The sequence below is a fragment of the Macaca mulatta genome, chromosome 9 (assembly GCF_049350105.2).
Source record: "Macaca mulatta isolate MMU2019108-1 chromosome 9, T2T-MMU8v2.0, whole genome shotgun sequence".
NCBI lineage: Eukaryota > Metazoa > Chordata > Mammalia > Primates > Cercopithecidae > Macaca > Macaca mulatta.
This window is the reverse complement of record NC_133414.1, coordinates 114,100,212-114,119,846: the sequence shown is the minus strand read 5'-3', so window position 1 is coordinate 114,119,846 and position 19,635 is coordinate 114,100,212. Positions and strand designations below refer to the sequence as shown.

The 19,635-nt window shown below is 42.5% G+C and overlaps 1 protein-coding gene and 1 long non-coding RNA gene across 12 annotated transcripts in view; one reads left to right on the top strand and one right to left on the bottom strand.

Annotated features, from left to right (window-relative positions):
- The window catches only part of ARMH3 (armadillo like helical domain containing 3), a 234,021-nt gene that overhangs the window by 46,937 nt on the left and 167,449 nt on the right, over positions 1-19,635 (top strand). For all 11 annotated transcript variants that reach the window (XR_013398298.1, XM_077947332.1, XM_077947327.1 and 8 more), the window contains 8 exons: positions 936-1,010; positions 1,127-1,213; positions 9,316-9,372; positions 10,467-10,510; positions 12,188-12,248; positions 13,936-13,982; positions 14,509-14,584; positions 17,601-17,694. Coding sequence is in view for 10 of the 11 variants with exons in the window: in XM_077947332.1 (XP_077803458.1) it covers positions 936-1,010; positions 1,127-1,213; positions 9,316-9,372; positions 10,467-10,510; positions 12,188-12,248; positions 13,936-13,982; positions 14,509-14,584; positions 17,601-17,694 (541 nt within the window). In the remaining variant the exon portion in view is untranslated. The remainder of the gene's footprint in view (positions 1-935; positions 1,011-1,126; positions 1,214-9,315; positions 9,373-10,466; positions 10,511-12,187; positions 12,249-13,935; positions 13,983-14,508; positions 14,585-17,600; positions 17,695-19,635) is intronic.
- On the bottom strand, positions 3,358-7,936 carry LOC144331295 (uncharacterized). The gene is made up of 3 exons (XR_013398333.1): positions 7,802-7,936; positions 4,332-7,241; positions 3,358-3,403 (listed from the first exon to the last, which is right to left on the bottom strand). It is a non-coding gene; the product is annotated as an uncharacterized LOC144331295 (long non-coding RNA).

Below are 19,635 nucleotides of genomic sequence, written 5' to 3'. Positions count from 1 at the left end.
AGTCCAACCAAATTTGTTTTTTTTCTGTATTTTTAGTAGAGATGGGGTTTCGCCATGTTGGCCAGCCTGATCTCGAACTCCTGACCTTAGGTGATCCATCCGCTCGAACTCCTGACCTTAGGTGATCCACCTGCCTTGGCCTCCCAAAGTGCTGGGATTATAGCTGTGAGCCACTGTGCCCAGCCGATTCTGAGTATTTTTACTTGTTTTGGCTTTTATTTATTTATTTTTTGAGGCGGAGTCTTGCTCTGTTGCCCAGGCCAGAGAGTGCAATGGCGTGATCTCGGCTCGCTGCAATCTCTACCTCCTGGGTTTGAGCAATTCTCCTGCCTCAGCCTCCCAAGAAGCTGGGATTACAGGCAGGTACAACCATGCCTGGCTAATTTTTGTATTTTTAGTAGAGATGGGGTTTCACCATGTTGGCCAGGCTGGTCTTGAACTCCTGACCTTGTGATCCACCCACTTCAGCCTCCCTAATTGCTGGGATTACAGGTGTGAGCCACTGCACTCGGGTAGCTTTGATTTTATAACTGTAGGCTGCCTGTACTTTCTAGTGGAAGGAGGGTGGGGTATTGATTATTTACTTTAGGAGGGTCCCTTTCCCTGCCACCTCTTGAAGACTTCTGCATTCATAAACCTCTTCCTGTGCACTTGAGGAATGAAACCCAAGAAACTGTTAAGCAAATGCATATGTGAGGATATGAGAGAAACAATGAGGAGTTCAAAGACTTAGGAAATTTTAACTTGCTGATTTCCTACCCTTGTGTCTGTCTATTCAGGCTTTCATGACTTAAGGGACACTTGTGAAAGGTCTGCTAAGTTATCTAGTAGAAATACTTTAATATTTCTGTTTCTCTTAGATGCTAGGGGAGGAGATTACATGAGATATCAGAATACCTCAGTACAGACTTTAAAAGGCCTTTTATTACATTCAGGTGACGGATAACATCAGCCAGAACACTATTCTTGAGTATGTAATGATCAACAGCATATTTGAAGCAATTTTACAGGTAGGTCAGTTCCCTTGTTACCTCCTCTCTTTGGGGTAAACCACCTCTTCAGGTTTTCTCTGTGTTCCCAGGAACCAGGAGTTAGCAGTCTCATGCATTTTTGGTTCTTGTTACAGATACTTTCCCATCCCCCAAGCCGTAGGGAGCATGGGTATGATGCTGTCGTCCTCTTGGCTTTGCTGGTGAACTATAGAAAATATGAGGTAACTGGATGCCTTAGTGGATAGTCATTATCTTCCTATAATCCTCTGTAATGTGGCCCCTCCTTAAAGACTTTGCTTAATAGAGAAGACATGTTCTTGATAAATGGTATATTGATTAATTTTGATAATCCAGATTCTAAAAATCCTATATTAAATGCATAGAGCAGAGGATCTAGTTGTTCAAAGGAATCCTGTGATGCAACTTCTAATTAAGTGAGTAAATACTCCCTGATGTAGTGATTCCCATACCCAGCTTATTAGAATCACCTAAGAACTTTTTTTTTGAGACGGAGTTTCGCTCTTGTTGCCCAGGCTAGAGTGCAATGGCATGATCTTGGCTCACCACAACCTCCGCCTCTCGGGTTCAAGCAATTCTCCTGCCTCAGTCTCCTAAGTGGCTGGGATTACAGGCATGTGGCACCACGCCTGGCCAATTTTGTATTTTTAGGAGAGATGGGGTTTCTCCATGTTGGTCAGCTGGTCTCAAACTGCCAATGCTAAGTGATCTGCCCATCTCGGCCTCCCAAAGTGCTGGGATTACAGGTGTGAGCCACTGCGCCTGGCCTAGAACTTTTTAAAAAGAAAATATTGTGGCCGGATGCAGTGGTTCACGCCTGTAATCCCAGCACTTTGGGAGGCCAAAGCAGGTGGATCACGAGGTCAGGAGATCGAGACCATCCTGGCTAACACGGTGAAACCCCGTCTCTACTAAAAATACAGAAAAATTAGCTAGGTGTGGTGGTGGGCGCCTGTAGTCCCAGCTACTTGGGAGGTTGAGGCAGGAGAATGGCATGAACCTGGGAGATGGAGCTTGTAGTGAGCCCAGATCGCACCACTGCACTCCAGCCTAGGTGACAGAGTGAGATGTTGTCTCGAAAAAAAAAGGAAAAAAAGAAAAAATTTCTGGATCTTATTCTGGACACAGTAAATCAGTCTTTTGGGGGTGGTGGGAACAGGAACCTGGGAATTTTTTTTTTTTTTTTTAAGTTCCCCTGTTGAGTATGATGATTAGCCCAGGATTGAGAACCACTGACCTAGTGCATCTGTTTAGAAAGATTTAATTTTTGTATACTCATGTGTCTTTTAACAAGGATACATTCTGAGAAATGTGCCATTAGGCAGTTTTGTTGTCATGTGAATATGAGAGAGCATCTTTATACAAATTTAGATGGTATTGCCTATTACATACCTACGCCACATGGTATAGCCTATTTCTCCTAGGCTACAAACCTGGATAGCATATGACTATACATATGACAGTACTGAATACTGTAGGCAATTATAACACAATAGTAATTATTTATGTATTTAAGCATATCTAGGCTGGGCATGGTGATTCACACCTATAATCCTAGTGCTTTGGGAGGCGGAGATGGGAGGATCGCTTGAGGCCAGGAATTTGAGACCAGTCTTACTCAAATAGTAAGACACTGTCTCTACAAAAAAGAATTTTTTTAAATTAGCTGGTTGTGATGGTATGGGTCTGTAGTCTCAGCTACTTGAGATGCTGAAGCAGGAGAATTGCTTGAGTCCAGGAGTTTGAGGCTACAGTGAGCCATGATTACACCACTGCACTCCAGTCTGGGTAACAGAGTGAGACCCTGTCTTTAAAAAACAAAAAAATTTAAGGCTGGGGACGGTGGCTCATGCCTGTAATCCCAGCACTTTGGGAGGCTAAGGCTGGTGGATTGCTTGAGCCCAGGAGTTCGAGACTGGCCTGGCCAACATGGCAAAACCCCGTCTATATTTTTAAAAATGCAAAAATTAGCCAGGCATGGTGGCACATACCCGAAGTCTCAGCTACTCAGGAGGCTGAGGTGGGAGGGTGGCTTGAGCCAGGGAGGTGGATGTTACGGTGAGCTGAGGTCGCGCCCCTGTACTCCAGCCTGGGTGACAAAGCCAGATCCTGTCTCAAAAATACGCACACACACACAAAACCTAAACCTAGAAAAGGTATGGTATAAAAGATATAAGATAGTTGTTGTTGATCTTCATGAAGCATGAAAGAAACTGTAAATCATACACCTGAATAGGGCACTTACTACGAATGGAGCTTGCAGGACTGGAAATTGCTCTGGATGAGTCAGTGAGTGAGTGGTGAGTGAATGTGAAGGCCTAGGACATTACTGTAGACTACTATAGGCTTTTTTTTTTTTTTTTTTTTTTTGAGACAGACTCTTGGTCTGTTGCCTAGGCTGTAGTGCAGTGGCGCGATCTCAGCTCACTGCAGTGTCCGCATCCCAGGTTCAAGTGATTGTCCTGCCTCAGCCTCCTAAGTAGCTGGGATTACAGGCACCTGCCACAATGCTCGGCTAATTTTTGTATTTTTAGTAGAGACAGGGTTTTACCGTGTTGGCCAGGCTGGTCTTGAACTGACCTCAAGAGATCCACCTCCCCGGCCTCCCAAAATGCTAGGATTACAGGTGTGAGCTACTGTGCCTGGCCAACTATTGACTTTATAAACATTGTACACTTTGGCTACGTTAAATTTATTAAGTTTTTTCTTTCTTCCATAATAAATTAACTTACTGTAACTGTTTTATAAACTTTAAAAAATTTTTAAAGCTTTTTAACTCTCTTGTAATAACAGTTAGCTTAAAACAGAAACACATTGTACTATATTTTGTCATGTTTGAGATGACATGTTTGACATATTTGAGACCAGGCTGGTCTCAAACTCCTGACCTCACAGGGTCCAGATGATCAATATCTTTCACCTCCACATTTGGAAGGTCTTTAGGGAAATAACACACATGAAGCTGTTATCTCCTATGATAATAATGCCTTCCTCTGGAATACCTGCTCAAGGACCCACCTTCAGCTGTTTTACAGTTAACTTTTTTTTTTTAAATAAGTAGAAGGAGTACACTAGAAAATAACAATAAAAAGTATAGTGTAGGCTGGGCATGGTGGCTTATGCCTGTAATCTCAGCACTTGGGGAGGCTGAGGCGGGTGGATCACATGAGGTCAGGAGTTTGAGAAACCCGATCTCTACTAAAAATACAAAAATTAGCTGGGCATGGTGATGTGCATCTGTAATCCCAGCTACTTGGGAGGCTGATGCACGAGAGTCACTTGAACCCAGGAGGTGGAGGTTGCAGTGAGCTGAGATCGCACCACTGCACTCCAGCCTGGGTGAAAGAGCAAAACTCCATCTCAAAAGAAAAAAAAGTATAGTATAGTAAACACATAAACCAGTAACATAGTCGATCATTGTCATTATCAAGTAGTAGGTACTATGCATGATTGTATGTGCGTGTGCCACCATGCCCAGCTAACTTTTTGTATTTTTGATAGAAATGGAGTTCACCATATTGCCTAGGCTGGTCTCGAACCCCTGCCCTCAAGTGATCTGCCCACTTCAGCCTCCCAAAGGGCTGGGATTACAGGAGTGAGCCACCGTGCCTGGCTGATAACTGTATGTGCTATACTTTTATATGACTGGCAGCACAGTAGGTTTCTTTACATCGTTATCACCACAAATACATGAGTAATGAATGCGTTGCACTATGTGATAATGGCTAAAAATGTCACTAGGTTATAGGGATTTTTCAGTTCCATTATAGTCTCATGGGACCACCATAGTATATGCAGTCCATTATGGATCAAAATGTCCTTATGCGGCACATGACTGTATATCACATCTCCTTATGCAGTCTGCTTATGTAAGTATCACTGTTGGCATAGAAACTCCTTCTGATTTTAATGAAAAATTGAAGACAATGCCTTATTCATAGGAGTTCTGGAGTTCTTTTGGCCCCTGAATTAATCAGGGTGCAGATTTATAGGTTTTTGAGAGAAGAGCAGAACCCAGAGATTTATACTTGGGTTGGCACATATACTTGATTCCCTTCAAAAGGCAGAATACACAGAAAAGGAAGGGGACCACTCAAGGAAGACTGAGGGCTTCATTGGGCTTCATTGGGCTTCATTGGAGATTGCTTTTGAGGAGTAGGAAGCATTTGGCACTGAGTCCTGGGCACTAGGAGTACTTTACTGAACCCAAAAGTCAGGAGCTGCACTGAGGCAACCTGACTTTCTTCACTTAATAAATAGCGGTACTGTGAGAACTGGGCCAGCTGGAGAGAGAATTTTCTTTTTTGAGCTTCTGGATCTTCACCTAGTGATTTTTGATATGATTCCTAGTTAGGCTTTATTTGGCCAGGTTGAAAGTGATGGGTAACAAAATCTGGAGCTTATTCTTATAAGAAGAGATATGGAAGAAGGGGAGGCTTTGAGAAAGGAATACTTAAAGAGGAACTAGAATATGCAGAGCAATGTTAATGTGTTATAAATTCCAGTTTCTGATTGCTTTCATTGTCTTGGAGGAACTGATGAATGGTAGGTAGAGCTCCTAATAAATATGAAATTTATTCCCAACACCCGTTTTACTGATGATCTGGAGGGGCTGGCATGGTAGCCATTTTGATCTCTGTCATGTGTAATAGCCTCTGGGGCCTTATTACAATAGCAAGAAAAATAGCTATGGAAAAATGCTGAGGATAGTTAAAGAGAGGTGAGGGTTATATGTGATGGGAACACACTATCATCAGTAATGAATATTTTCGGACCATTCTGCTGGATGCAGGCCACTCTGAGGCAATGGCTTGGCTTCGCTGATTGTGATCTGAATCCTGGCTCAACTCAGTAGGGCTCTCTGAAATGTTAGCCTGAACTATTGGACATGGCCAAGGAACTGGAGAGAATCATATTTCTGGAATGAAGTATGCATCTCTAGTCTTTCAGAAGCCCCCAGAAGAATTAATATAGCGGGCAAGGGCGAGCTGGTGGGCCTAATTTATCTGGGCTTTGCAGCTTTTGATATAAATCATTCACCAGAAACCATTAAGGAAGCCTGATGATCATGGAGTAGGAAGGTTTTTGACAGGAACATGAAGAATTCCAGATAAACATAGCAAAACAGAAGCTGATGAAATTCTGTGCAAACTAGCATGAGAGAGTGTGCTGGGGAGAATAGCATTCTAGCCACCAGCACAATCAATCTCATGACCAATGGGGTACGTTGTAACCTTTCCGGAAAGGTACCAAGGCACAGCGAGGCTGGGTACCCAACTAAGCACAGAAAAAGTGAAGAAGTTGTTGGACTTAAGGAATAAAAGTGATGGAAAAGATACCATGTAGTAAATGTGTAGTTCTTCCTCACTTCAAGTAATGTGTTCCACTTTAATAATTTCATCTAAAAAGACAAAAGAGCCCCCAAAAAAGGTCTAGGGAAGAGCAATGGAAAACGGTAAGTGTACCTGCAATCAAATAAAGGCAGGACCCTATTAGAGTGATACTGTGAAGACTCACAGAGTTTGTAATTCTGTCTTATAGATGAAAAGTAGATTTCCTCCAGTTTTAAAAAGTGATCAGTACAACAGGGGTATAGTTTAAATAATAGGCCTCTGGTAAAATAGAAATTTTCACAACATTAAGATCCTAGCTTTCTAGGCTGGCCAAGTCTCCTGAGATGAAGTGACTCAGATCTCAACTGTTTCCTCGAGCATGACATTTCTCAGAAATTACCATATTGTTTATTATGTCTAATTGCAAGTTGTTCCTTTTCTTCCCACACTGCCCTTTTTCTTAAAGAGCTTTCCTTTGAATGTGATAATAATGTAAAAGAAGAAAAAATACAGCTACCTGTACCAAATATTAAGCCTATAGCGTGTACCAGCTATTGTGCTAAGGATTTGATGTGTCTTACTTCATTTAAGCCTTATAGCAACCCCAGGAGAAGAAAATACAGGTTGCCATCTCTAATCTGAAAATCTGAAATTCAAAATGCCCCAAATCTGAAACTTTTTGAATACCAACATGACACTCAAAGGAAATGCTCATTGGAGCATTTCAGATTTTTGGATTAGGGATGCTTAACAGGTAAGTATAATGCACATATTCCAACATGTTAAAAAAATCCAAAATCATAAGTGCTTCTATCCCAAATGTTTGTTTGATTGATTGATCAAGACAGGGTCTCACTCTGTCACCCAGGCTGGAGTGCAAGGACGTGATCACAGCTCACTGCAGCCTTGACCTCCTGGACTCAAGTGATTCTCACACTTCATCCTTCCGAGTAGCTGGGACTACAGGCATGTGCCACTATGCCCGGCTAACTTTTTAAATTTTTTGTAGAGATAGGGTTTTGCCATGTTGCCCAAGCTGGTCTTGAACTCCTGGCCTCAAGTGATCCTCCCACCATGGCCTCCCAAAGTGTTAGGATTACAGGCATGAGCCACCGTGTCCAGCCCTAAAGCATTTTAGATGAGATACTCAACCTGTATCCTCATTTTACAGATGAGGAAATAGAAACTTAGCTTTATGTGCCTAATTTGCCACAATTAATAAGCAGAAGAACTAGAATGCAAATGTTTGCTTGGAAATCAGATGACCCCGATTAAAACCTAAAACAGGCTGGGTGCAGTGGTTCACGCCTATAATCCCAGCACTTTGGGAGGCCGAGGCAGGTGGGTCACCTGAGGTCAGGAGTTTGAGACCAGCCGGACCAACATGGAGAAACCCTATCTCTACTAAAAATACAAACTTAGCCGGGTGTGGTGGCATGTGCCTGTAGTCCCAGCTACTTGGGAGGCTAAGGCAGGAGAATCGCTTGAACCTGGGAGGCGGAGGTTGTGATGAGCCAAGATTGTGCGATAGCATTCCAGCCTGGGCAACAAGAGTGAAACTCCGTCTCAAAACAAAAACAAAAAAACAAAAAACTAAAACCTAAAACAGTCTTCTTTTGGGAAGATGAGTGATTAGAACTTTCAAAAATTATGCCAAGAAATAGTGGTCTGCTCTTTTTAGTATTACTGTCATCATGGCAGCATATCTAAGTCAGCCACTTTTGCTTGATTTTCTTTTCCGAGGACCCACTTGCATGGGAGCTTCCCTGAGGTCTGTAGAATCAGCAGAATTTGACTGTTGGTTGTAGGAAGAAGTGTTGAGAGCCTTCCTTCTGTCAGATCAAGTAACAAATGGAGTGGGTTTTACACCTTAAGTTGTGTTGCAGTAAACCTTATAAACATTTGGGCTGTTAAGAAAGCAAAGCTGTCTCTTTCTCTGTTCCCAGTTGACATGCGAAAGATGCCCTCAGAAGCTCAGTTGAATAGGTCTGTGTGGGGAATGAGCCTTTCAGTTGAGTTTTCAAGTTTCTCAGTAATGAGTTTTTTTGGTAGCTGTAGAAACTGCCAGTCTGAGAACTATTGTTCCTTGCTTCTCCTGGATTAGAATTGGTGCCTGATCTATATGAAATCTTTCTTCATGTCCTATATGTGTAAGGAAAGGTCATTGGTTCTCATCCCCTTTGTGGGAGATGATCCAATTGCTTTATGAATTTAAATATATGACCATTTTCTTATGCTGCCCAACTGAGATTGGGTCTGGAAAAACCTGAGAACTCTTCCAGTGCTCTAAGTGATGGGACAATCATTAAATCCCAGTGTCCTGACCAGATTGTTGTTTGGGTATTTACATCCTTTTTTTCAGTTCTCCCTGCAGCGTTATTTGGGTATCAGATCTCCATAAACGGCCTCTCTGGCTGTTAAGCAGCTGCCACCTTCCACCCCAAGGTGGCTTTGTTTTACGGGTGGGTGAATCAGTCCTTGCATATAGTTTGTGAAATGGTTAGGAAGCCTTTGGGATGAAAATATAAGTTAACAACTTATAAATATGTGCCTTATGGCAAGCTTTTATGTTCCCCAAAAGATGGCTATCCCTATGGACTTAGTAAATTATTGGTAGGGTAGGACAAAGTGAGTGTTGTGGAGCATTCACTTACTTTTTAGATGCAAGTAAGAGGGAAAGATGGTAGAAGTGGTGGACATAGGGCCTGCACTGATTCAGCCTAAGGGAAAATACAGGTAGAACAGAACTGAGGTGTGTATGTGTATTTGTGTGTACACTTGATGAATGCCCAGACACACTGAGCAATTAACTGGAAATGGGAGGAGTCAGCAGGTAATGTGGATTGGGACTGTGTATCAGGAGCATCACTGTAGAGGGCCTTATAGAGCATTTTTGTTAACACTTTAAAGATAGCTAACGGGTTTTCTTAACTAGGTCAGACTTACCTGGAGTCTCTTCTCTTATTTAACAGTCTGTGAATCCTTATATTGTGAAGCTATCTATCGTGGATGATGAGGCCACACTCAATGTGAGTATCTGGATCCTTGTGTATTGTCTTACTTATTTGCATTCAGTGGCATTACTTTCAGTGGAAAGTACATTTAGAACAGAGAGCAGAGGGCTGTTCTGTCAATTTCATCTGGTTATAGAGAGGGAATTAATATTTCTTTTTAGTGCATCAGTGCTACTGTTTTACTGTCTTCTGACTTATTATCATGGAAGGAAGATTTGAGGGAACATTTGCTTGCTAATCGTGATGAAGTGGTTATGTTTCATGTTATAGTGTGCTGAAGTTGATTATCCTGCAAAGTTAATAAATTACACATTCAAGAATAAGAAACCTTAGATGACTAAATGATGGGAGATTCCTTCTTTTAGAACTAACCAGATAGTATTTATAGCCTGACTTGGTGAAGCTGAAACATGGGGATGATCTGTATCTACTATATATATCCTTGAAAGTTTGGGAAATAATATCTGATCTCTGAATATAGGGAGGAAGAAGATGACCAGGTGTCTTGCTTTATTCCCTTTCCATCCTACCCTATTCCTTCTTTACAATTTCCTTTATGAAAAAAATGCACACATGATTCATGCTGTGGCCTTAATTGATCTTTGTGTTATGCATCAGAGGTTCTCGGGGAAGTTGATAAGTCACTTTAACATGTATTGGATGCTACTTCCCTTTACATTCCTGTGGCTTGAAAGAAAGTAGCTTATCTATGTGCACCTTCGTTTAGCATGGACTCATTGTCACTTTGCTATGGCTGTTTTTGGAGACATTTGAGGGCTTTTTGTTTGAAGATTCTAACTGGATCTTGTCTTTCAGAGTGAAAATGATCCCAGTGAAATTGTCAACAATCTGGGCCCTGGTCTGTTTCACTGCTTGATTATCCATTTTAATTGTACCTGGGAACATTAAGATAATTAGATAAGAAAAATCTTCCCAAAGAACTTCCTTTTGATGCTTTGACAGTGCCTTTCAGAATTTCTGTCCTTGTCGCCAACTTTCAGGCAGGACTTCCTGGGCTAATTAGTGTTCTTTCTGACCTAGTTCTAGCATCATCACCAACCCTCAAAGGCTGCTGTCTTATTTCACCTATGCTATCTTTTCCCTTCTAGGGAATGGGGCTTGTAATTGCTCAGGCTTTATCTGAGTACAACAGGTAAGTCCACCTTTCCAGAATGGAAGGGGGTCTGATTTTCATTTGAATTGGTTGTTCGAGTTTTGTTAGAGTTCTTGGGTGAAATTCCCTTACCTAGTCCAAGAGTATTCAGAGGTACAGGCCCTGGCAGATGTATTTGCTCTAGCTTTGCTTGATGGCCTTAGCAGGGATTGTTTTTAACACCAGGGGAAAAGTAGCCACTAGGTTAGTGTCTCTTAAGGCAATTAGGCACATTCCTTTGCAACTCTTGGTATTTTATTACAGAGCATTTTAACTAGTCTTCCAGCCACAAGTGGGCACTTCCATTTAGTCCAGTGTATCATACAAATATATAAAAAAGGCTGTGGAGACTGCTTTTTTGTCATCTTAAAAAAATATATAAAGGGAGAAAGTATATTAAGCCCTAGTTTGACAGATGTTTCTTTTTTATTGGGAATAAACCTCAACTTCCCAGAGTCCCTGTTTCTCCTGGGGGCTCCCTTCATCGATGCTTGCTTTCCCTTTTGCTGGAAGGATCTGACATTAGTGAATGGAGACCAGAAGTATCCCTAATCCTGGCAAGGGCCAGGCAGGATCTTTCATGCTCCTCTCTAGACTTTTCTCACACACAGTTGGGTATCAGAACTTCAAATCTGTCCCATCTCTCCAGAGAGTTTAGTTTACTGATTTCCTTCCTCCTCCTTTAAAAAGAAACAAGATTTTCAGTGTTTTAGCCCTAAAGTAATTTTACTGTCATACTTTTCAAGTAATAGATTGTTTAAGAAATAACTGGAGGCCGGGCGCGGTGGCTCAAGCCTGTAATCCCAGCACTTTGGGAGGCCGAGGTGGGCGGATCACGAGGTCAGGAGATCAAGACCATCCTGGCTAACACGTTGAAACCCCGTCTCTACTAAAAAAAAAAAATACAAAAAACTAGCCAGGCGACATGGCGGGTGCCTGTAGTCCCAGCTACTTGGGAGGCTGAGGCAGGAGAATGGCGTAAGCCTGGGAGGTGGAGCATGCAGTAGGCTAAGATCCGGCCACTGCACTCCAGCCTGGGTGACAGAGCCAGACTCTGTCTCAAAAAAAAAAAAAAAAACCAAAAAAAAAAAAACCAAAAAGAAATAACTGGATCAGCTATATGTTAGGGCACTTTTGCAGCCTGCGTTCTAAGTCTAAGTCTCTCCCAAAGTAACCAGGCATTTTGGTACACACTACCTCAAGAGCAGACAGGTGCCTCTTAGCTTGCAGGGATTGTCGTAATGCTTGATTGTCATGATGCGTTAGTTTTCTGGAGTCAGAGAATTTTAAGAGTGCTCCACCCTGGCCGGGTGCAGTGGCTCACTCCTGTAATCCCAGCACTTTGGGAGGCCGAGGCAGGTAGATCACAAGGTCAGGAGATCGAGACCATTCTGGCTAACACGGTGAAACCCCGTCTCTACTAAAAATACAAAAAATTAGCCGGGCGTGGTGGCGGGCGCCGGATGCAGGAGGCTGAGGCAGGAGAATGGCGTGAACCTGGGAGGCGGAGCTTGTAGTGAGCCGAGATCACGCCACTACACTCCAGCCTGAGCAACAGAGTGAGACTCTGTGTCAAAAAAAAAGGGGGGGAGGCTTTGCCCTGATTACCCCAAATGCCAAAGACAAAGACATACTTGATAAATAATCCTAAAGTTGAATTTAGTTCTTTTTGTTTAGGCAGTATAAAGACAAGGAAGAAGAACACCAAAGTGGTTTCTTCTCTGCTTTAACAAATATGGTAAGTCCTGCTTTTTTTTTTTTTTTCTCCTGAAAAAAACAGAAACAGTGTTGTCTGCAGGGGTGGACAAATTGGGCTTCGAAGTTCAGATATTTGAAGTGATGGCATGATGACGAGAGAGGCTGCTCAGAGCAGATTTTCTTGGGGAGTGTATTTCCTTTAGTGAATTTCTTTCTTTCTTTTTTTTTTAAATCCCCACTTTTGATGTACCTTTAGTGAGATTCAAAACCAAGTGACATAGGGGAAAGGAGAGCTTTGGTTTCTCTGGTACTTCGTTTTTCCACATTAGTTAATTAATTAATTAATTAATTTTTTAAAGGCTAAAGAAAAGGTACACGTTAAGCTAGAATTTGCTTCCTGAAGAGTTGGCTCCGTTTGGGCACTGACCTTGTGGAACACAGTATAGTAGGGTTTGGATCTGAGTCCTCCCGTGAATGCACCTTTGCTGTCTGCCATGGCTGTTTGGTCCTCATAGCTGGTCCCAGGGTTGAGCGATTGTGCAGTAGATCTGGGCCACTCTTCTAATAGCTTAGGGTTTGGGCGTAGAGGTCTGAATTTTGGGGAAGTTATTGGTCCAGTTTATAAGACTCCAGGGCAAGGTTTCTTGGCATTTGGTACCAGATAATCTGGGGCTGATTTTGAAGAGAGAAATCTAGGAGATTCTAGAATCTAGGCAGATTCAGAAAGTCTATCTTCTGGGCATTATTATCCAAGTAATCAGTTCTAGGGCAAGACAATTTTTTGGTTAATTGCAAGAAGCAGTTGCCCCCTCTCCTCCTCCACTTCTGCAATTTTTTTTCCCCCACTGCTTATGAATTGTTCCTTCTGCCTTCTCAGCCTGTTCTCAGGGAGGGGCCTGATAAACGCTTTAACTCCAAAATGTAAATGAGTAAACTCTCTCAGGGGCCAGAGAAGTATGGGTTTTGTATTGGTGTTTGATTAAATGAATTAGATACAATTATACTGCTCCCAGACAACTCTGCCTTTCAGTCAAGTTTTCAGAAAGTTTTGTACCAAACATACGAAGCTCTAGCAGCATAGGTTTGTGTATAGTTTCAAGCATAATTAAGGAAGTGGAAGAGGTATTTTTTAGGGGGAGTAGGCATCTTAGTGCCTCTGATATCATATACATTAGAGGCAGCCTACTCCATTTACTTATTCACTTGCTCTGACTAGGACACAAACTAAAGATTTTGTTATCTGAAAAATGGAGAGTGGATGTCATATAGACAGCTTTGGTCTGAAACCCAAATATTGTTCCCAAAGATAGCTCTATGTTGGCTGAAGTCAGCCTGCTTTTGTGAAGTTTTTCCTAGGTTAGTTTCTGACTTCAAATAAGCAACTTCTAGGAAAGATACAGAGTGATGAGGATGTGCAGGTTAACTGTCAGAGTGACTAAACTTACACACTGAAAAGGAGAGTTGGACAAAAGTACTAGGCTTTTTCTTTTAAGGCCCTTTTTAAGGCAAGATGATTTAGTAGGATTCTCATTATTTCATTTATTACTTATGAGTCTTTTAAGATTTTCAAAGTGGGCTGGTTTTGGTGTGTGTGACTTATGGCCCGGAGTTCCAAGTTCTCCCCAGCTGGAAGCAGCTTGTTTCTTTCACTGATGAAAGGCTTCTAGGCACAAAGCTCCTCTCATATCCTCCTGCTATAAGTCTGCAATTCCCCTTTTCTTCCACAGGTGGGCAGCATGTTCATAGCAGATGCCCATGAGAAAATCTCAGTACAGTAAGTGCCTGACATTCTTGTGCAGTGACTGGGACTTTAGTGTGGGCTATCCTGCTGGATATGAGAATGTGCAGTGTAACCTCTTGTTAATCTTTTACAGAATCATGCTTTTGTTGGTGATTTTCCAATGTTTCATGGGTTTTGAACAATAATGGACCCTTAGACATTTCTGTTTTTCATATGTATTGGGCGACAATAAGCTGACAACTGTTGCCAGCCTATCTCTGCAATGAAACAAAAGAGTGATGGGTGTCTGAGCCAGTTGAGGACTTAACTGGGTTGAGGTGGAAAAACAGAGGGAAGATAATGAAGTAGATGAGAACTGCTCCTAAGGAATTAAAGTGAAGGCCCTAACTCTTGCCTATACACTTTTGCATATGCCCAAATGGCGAGTAAAGGGGAACTTTAGAAATGCAAAAGAATTGATAATGAGGTGCTGGGGTGCAATCCAATCTTATCTTCATGGTTATATTGTTTTAACTCCCCCAGTATAAAAGCCACTCCAATTTATTCTCTTTCTCTTTAGAACCAATGAGGCCATTCTTCTGGCACTTTATGAAGCTGTTCATTTAAATCGCAACTTCATCACAGTATTAGCTCAGGTTGGTTACATTAAAAATCCCAGTGTTTTTTTTTCTCCCTAAGTTTCATACCGATTCATTCCATTGAAAAGCATATCTGTCTGTACTTGTTTAAACCCTGCTTTGCATTGGTAAGTGGTGGTAACAAGGGTTGAATCAGTTGCCTTTGTTTCGTGCTGTCCTCAACTATGTATGTTTCCATCCAGTGCTGAAATGAGTCTAATAACGTGCAAAGTTAGTTTTTTTGGACAGTTTACTGATCCTGTTAATACAAATGAGTTGTGATGACTTCATTTTGCTCACTAGAAATCCCTGGTATTATCTGCTATGTGGATTTTTATATTGGGCTTTCTGCTTTCCACACCACTATGGAATTACAACTGGAGATAAAATAGGCCAAACCACTCATCTTATTATCTCACCAATTTCCAGAGGAAAAAAATAAAAAATATCTTGGCCAGGTTAAAGTTAGCTGTTAACAGATAATGTGGTTTATATACATTGAAAGGAAGTCATAGAATACTGAGCGCCAGACCCTGCGCTGTGGTTCATGTCTGTAATCCGAGCACTTTGGGAGGCTGGGGTGGGTGGATCACAAGGTCAGGAGATTGAGACCATCCTGGCTAACATGGTGAAACTCTGTCTCTACTAAAAATACACACACACAAAAAAATTAGCTGGGCGTGGTAGTGGGTGCCTGTAGTTCCAGCTGCTTGGGAGGCTGAGGCAGGAGAATGGCGTGAACCTGGGAGGCAGAGCTTGCAGTGAGCCGAGATTGCACCATTGCACTCCAGACTGGGTGACAGAGTGAGACTCTTATCTCAAGGAAAAATAAATAAGTAAACAACAAAACAAAATAAAAAGCAAAAAAAACCCCAGAATACTGAGCGATGGGTCACATGCCTGAGGGATAGCCGCAGTAATTGGCATAGAAGAGGACTAAAGTAGACCGAGAACTCAAGAGCTGTCCATGAAAGCCCTTTTAGGCCGGGCGCGGTGGCTCAAGCCTGTAATCCCAGCACTTTGGGAGGCCGAGGCGTGTGGATCACGAGGTCAGGAGATCGAGACCATCCTGGCTAACATGGTGAAACCCCGTCTCTACTAAAAATACAAAAAACTAGCCGGGCGTGGTGGCGGGCGCCTGTAGTCCCAGCTACTTGGAGGCTGAGGCAGGAGAATGGCGTGAACCTGGGAGGCGGAGCTTGCAGTGAGCCGAGATCGCGCCACTGCACTCCAGCCTGGGTGACACAGCGCGAGACTCTGTCTCAAAAAAAAAAAAAAAAAAAAAGAAAGCCCTTTTAAAAAATTGATGAAGTGTTTTTATCTTAAAGCCAGACTGTTTAAAATATGTATGTAGAGTTCTTTTAAGGGAAAGTTTGCTTATGCTTTTTCTCAAAGGGTAGATGTATATGGAATCTATTGATTTGAATTTTCACACAAAAATAAGGTCATGCTTAAAAAGCATCATGCTAGTTTGAGATCTGCTTCATAGAGCACTTATGAGTTTTCATGACTGATAACATAGAGACTTTAGTTATTATTTTCACTCTGTTTCTTATCTGCTCTCCAAATCCTATAACTGATTTTAAAGGAAGAGGTGAGGAAGGTAAAGTGCTGGTAAAGCTGTTAGGGAAGAAAAGGGAAGTTAAAAACAGCTGTCACTCAGCTTAATTCTCAAGAGCTGATGTGGGAGGAATGGCTAAGAAAGGTCAGGGACGGAAGAGTTATCTGTTTTGGTCCCTACTGGGTGTCTCTCTATGTCTTTGCCTCCCAATGAAGGCACACACACTTTTGTTTGTTGTGGAACAGGAAGGCCGCATCTGAATAGCTCTTTTTTTTTTTTTTTTTTTGGAGACAGAGTCTCACTCTGTTGTCCAGGCTGGAGTGCAGTGGCGCGATCTCAGCTCACTGCAAGCTCCGCCTCCCAGGTTCATGCCATTCTCCTGCCTCAGCCTCCCGAGAAGCTGGGACTACAGGCGCCCACCACCACACCTGGCTAATTTTTTTTTTTTTTTGTATTTTTAGTAGAGACAGAGTTTCACCCTGTTAGCCAGGATGGTCTTGATCTCCTGACCTCGTGATCCACCTGGCTCAGCCTCCCAAAAGTGCTGGGATTACAGGTGTGAGCCGCTGCACCCAGCTGAATAGTTCTTTTTATAGTACCTGGTATCCCCTTGACTCATCTACATCTACTAGTCAATTATGTGGTTATCAGAACAGCCTATTGATGTGTTTTAGGTTGATCTGATGAGATCCCAGGTCTGGATGGGATTGCAAATGTTCTCTGCTCTCTTGTAGAGTAATTCTGTATATTTGTTTACCCCAGTTTTTAATTTTTTTAATTTCTGTGGTGCCACAGAAAAACTTATGTAATGGAAACCCAGTTGCTTAAGATAAATTAGCACACAGAGCTTATTAGAGATTAGCAAGCATCAACTGTAATCAAGTACTCATGAGAACTAAATGCAGAAGTAGTCCCTCCTCAGTGAGCTTTCTTTCTTTTTTTTTTTGAGACAGAGTCTTGCTCTGTCACCAGGCTAGAGCACAGTGGCGTGATGTCGCCTCATTGCAACCTCTGCCTCCTGGAGTCAAATGATTCCCCTGCCTCGGCCTTCCGAGTAGCTGGGACTACAGGCATGCACCACCATGCCCAGCTAATTGTTTGTATTTTAGTAGAGATGGGGTTTCACCGTGTTGGCCAGGATGGTTTCGATCTCCTGACCTCGTGATCTGCCCGCCTCGGCCTCCCAAAGTGCTGGGATTATAGATGTGATCCACCGTGCCCGGCCTCAGTGAGCTTTCTAATTATGAGACTAGGGGCACAGTGGCATGCATCTGTAGTCCCACCTACTCAGGAGACTGAGGCAGGAGAGCCCTTGAGCCTAGGATTTTGAGACCAGCCTGGACAACATAGCAAGATGCTGTCTCAAAAAAAAATTATAAGGTCTGGAATACCAGTCCTTATTGGTATTAGGCACTTGATACTCAGGGAGAACTGGATTTTCTGTTTTCTTACACATCTGTGTATCTTTTTCAGAGCCATCCAGAAATGGGCTTGGTGACGACCCCTGTCAGTCCTGCTCCTGCAACCCCAGTCACACCACTTGGGACTACACCACCTTCCTCTGATGGTGAGCCCACCACCACTTTGCTTTTCTTGATTAATATGATCTTAGATCTCTCAGAGTGAGCATAACTGTGCTGAACAAAGAACGTAGTTGTTAATTTTTTCCACTAAATTTGTCTGTAGTACTATCCTTCAGGCCTCCTAAATTTCCAAAGAAAACTTTGGAAAAAGACAGTCAAGTTATTTTCTCTGTAAAATAAGCTTACATAACTCTAGCTTTTACTCCTCAGGGAGTAGTTGTAGAGGCATGGAGTGCTAGACCGGAAAGGTCAGTAATGCCTGTCCTGCCACACTCTCAGGGTTCTTGTGAGGCTCAGATGAGATATTTTGTGAAAAATGCCACCTTGTGATTATAAAGCCCTGAAATGAATGTAAAATAGCAAAGTTATCTGATGTTACCATTTGATCAGTGAGGGAATTGAGGCCAGAGAAATGAAGCAGTTTGCCTAAGATCAGTGATAGTGTAGACTGATAACCCAAACATGTGAGCAGGATCTTATCTATTTTGTTTACTACTATATGCCCAGCGTAGTGCCCAGCATGGTACTTGCTTAATAAATATTCGTTGAATAAATGAATGAGAATGTGAACCTGGCATTCACTCACTGTATGTGTCTTATCAGCCACTCCCAGTTGGAAATGACAGGCTTTGAGTGTATTATAATTGGGAGTTTGGTGGATATGTAAGATTTCTCTCCCTCAAAACAACAACAGTGAAAATTTCCCCTTCATAAATCTTATGGCTGGAACCTAAGAAAAAGGCAACAGAAAAGAAATTATGAATTTTTGCCAAAAACTTTGAGGTCTATTATAGGCTGAGTGTGTTTGGTGGAATATTGTAACCTAAAAACAATTTATGTTAATATTTGATGTTGTAGCTCAAAGATTGAACTTATTTTGGGTAAAGAAGTACAGGGCCGGGCACGGTGGCTTAAGCCTGTAATCCTAGCACTTTGGGAGGCCGAGACGCGTGGATCATGAGATCAAGAGATTGAGACCGTCCTGGCTAACACGGTGAAACCGCATCTCTACTAAAAAAATACAAAAAACTAGCCGGGCGAGGTGGCGGGCGCCTATAGTCCCAGCTACTCGGGAGGCTGAGGCAGGAGAATGGCGTAAACCTGGGAGGCGGAGCTTGCAGTGAGCTGAGATCCGGCCACTGTGCTCCAGCCTGGGCAACAGAGCGAGACTCCGTTTCAAAAAAAAAAAAAAGAAGTATAGACAATCCAACTTTGATCCTTTCTTTTTGCCTCCCCACTGTTTGTATGTGAAATGACCTTCTTTATTCTTTCTCTCCTTTAAGTTTTCATATACTACCTGTGGCAGTAACATTTCCAGGCAGTATAAACAGTACAGAACTATGACAGGGAGGTGCCATTGTTAGTCATATGTATGGTAGCAAATTGGATCTGTTTAGAATTGAAAGCCAAATCCCAAAATATCTTTTTTTTTTTTTTTGAGACAGTCTTGCTCTGTCATTTAGGCTGGAGTGTGGTGGTGTGATCTTGGCTCACTGCAACCTCTGCCTCCCAGATTCAAGTGATTCTCATGCGTCAGCCTCTTGAGTAGCTGAGATTACAGGCGTGCACCACAATACCCGGCTAATTTTTGTGTGTGTTTGTTTGTTTGTTTATTTATTTATTTATTTTTGAGATGGAGTCTCACTCTGTTGCCCAGGCTGGAGTGTAGTGGCGTGATCTCAGCTCACTGCAACCTCCACCTCCCGGGTTCAAGTGATTCTCCTGCCTCAGCCTCCCTGGGACTACAGGTGCGTGCCACCACGCCCAGCTAATATTTTGTATTTTTAGTAGAGATGGGGTTTCACAGTGTTAGCCAGGATGATCTCAATCTCCTGACCTTGTGATCCATCTGCCTTGGCCTCCCAAAGTGCTAGGATTACAGGCGTGAGCCACCACAGCTGGCCAATATTTGTATTTTTAGTAGA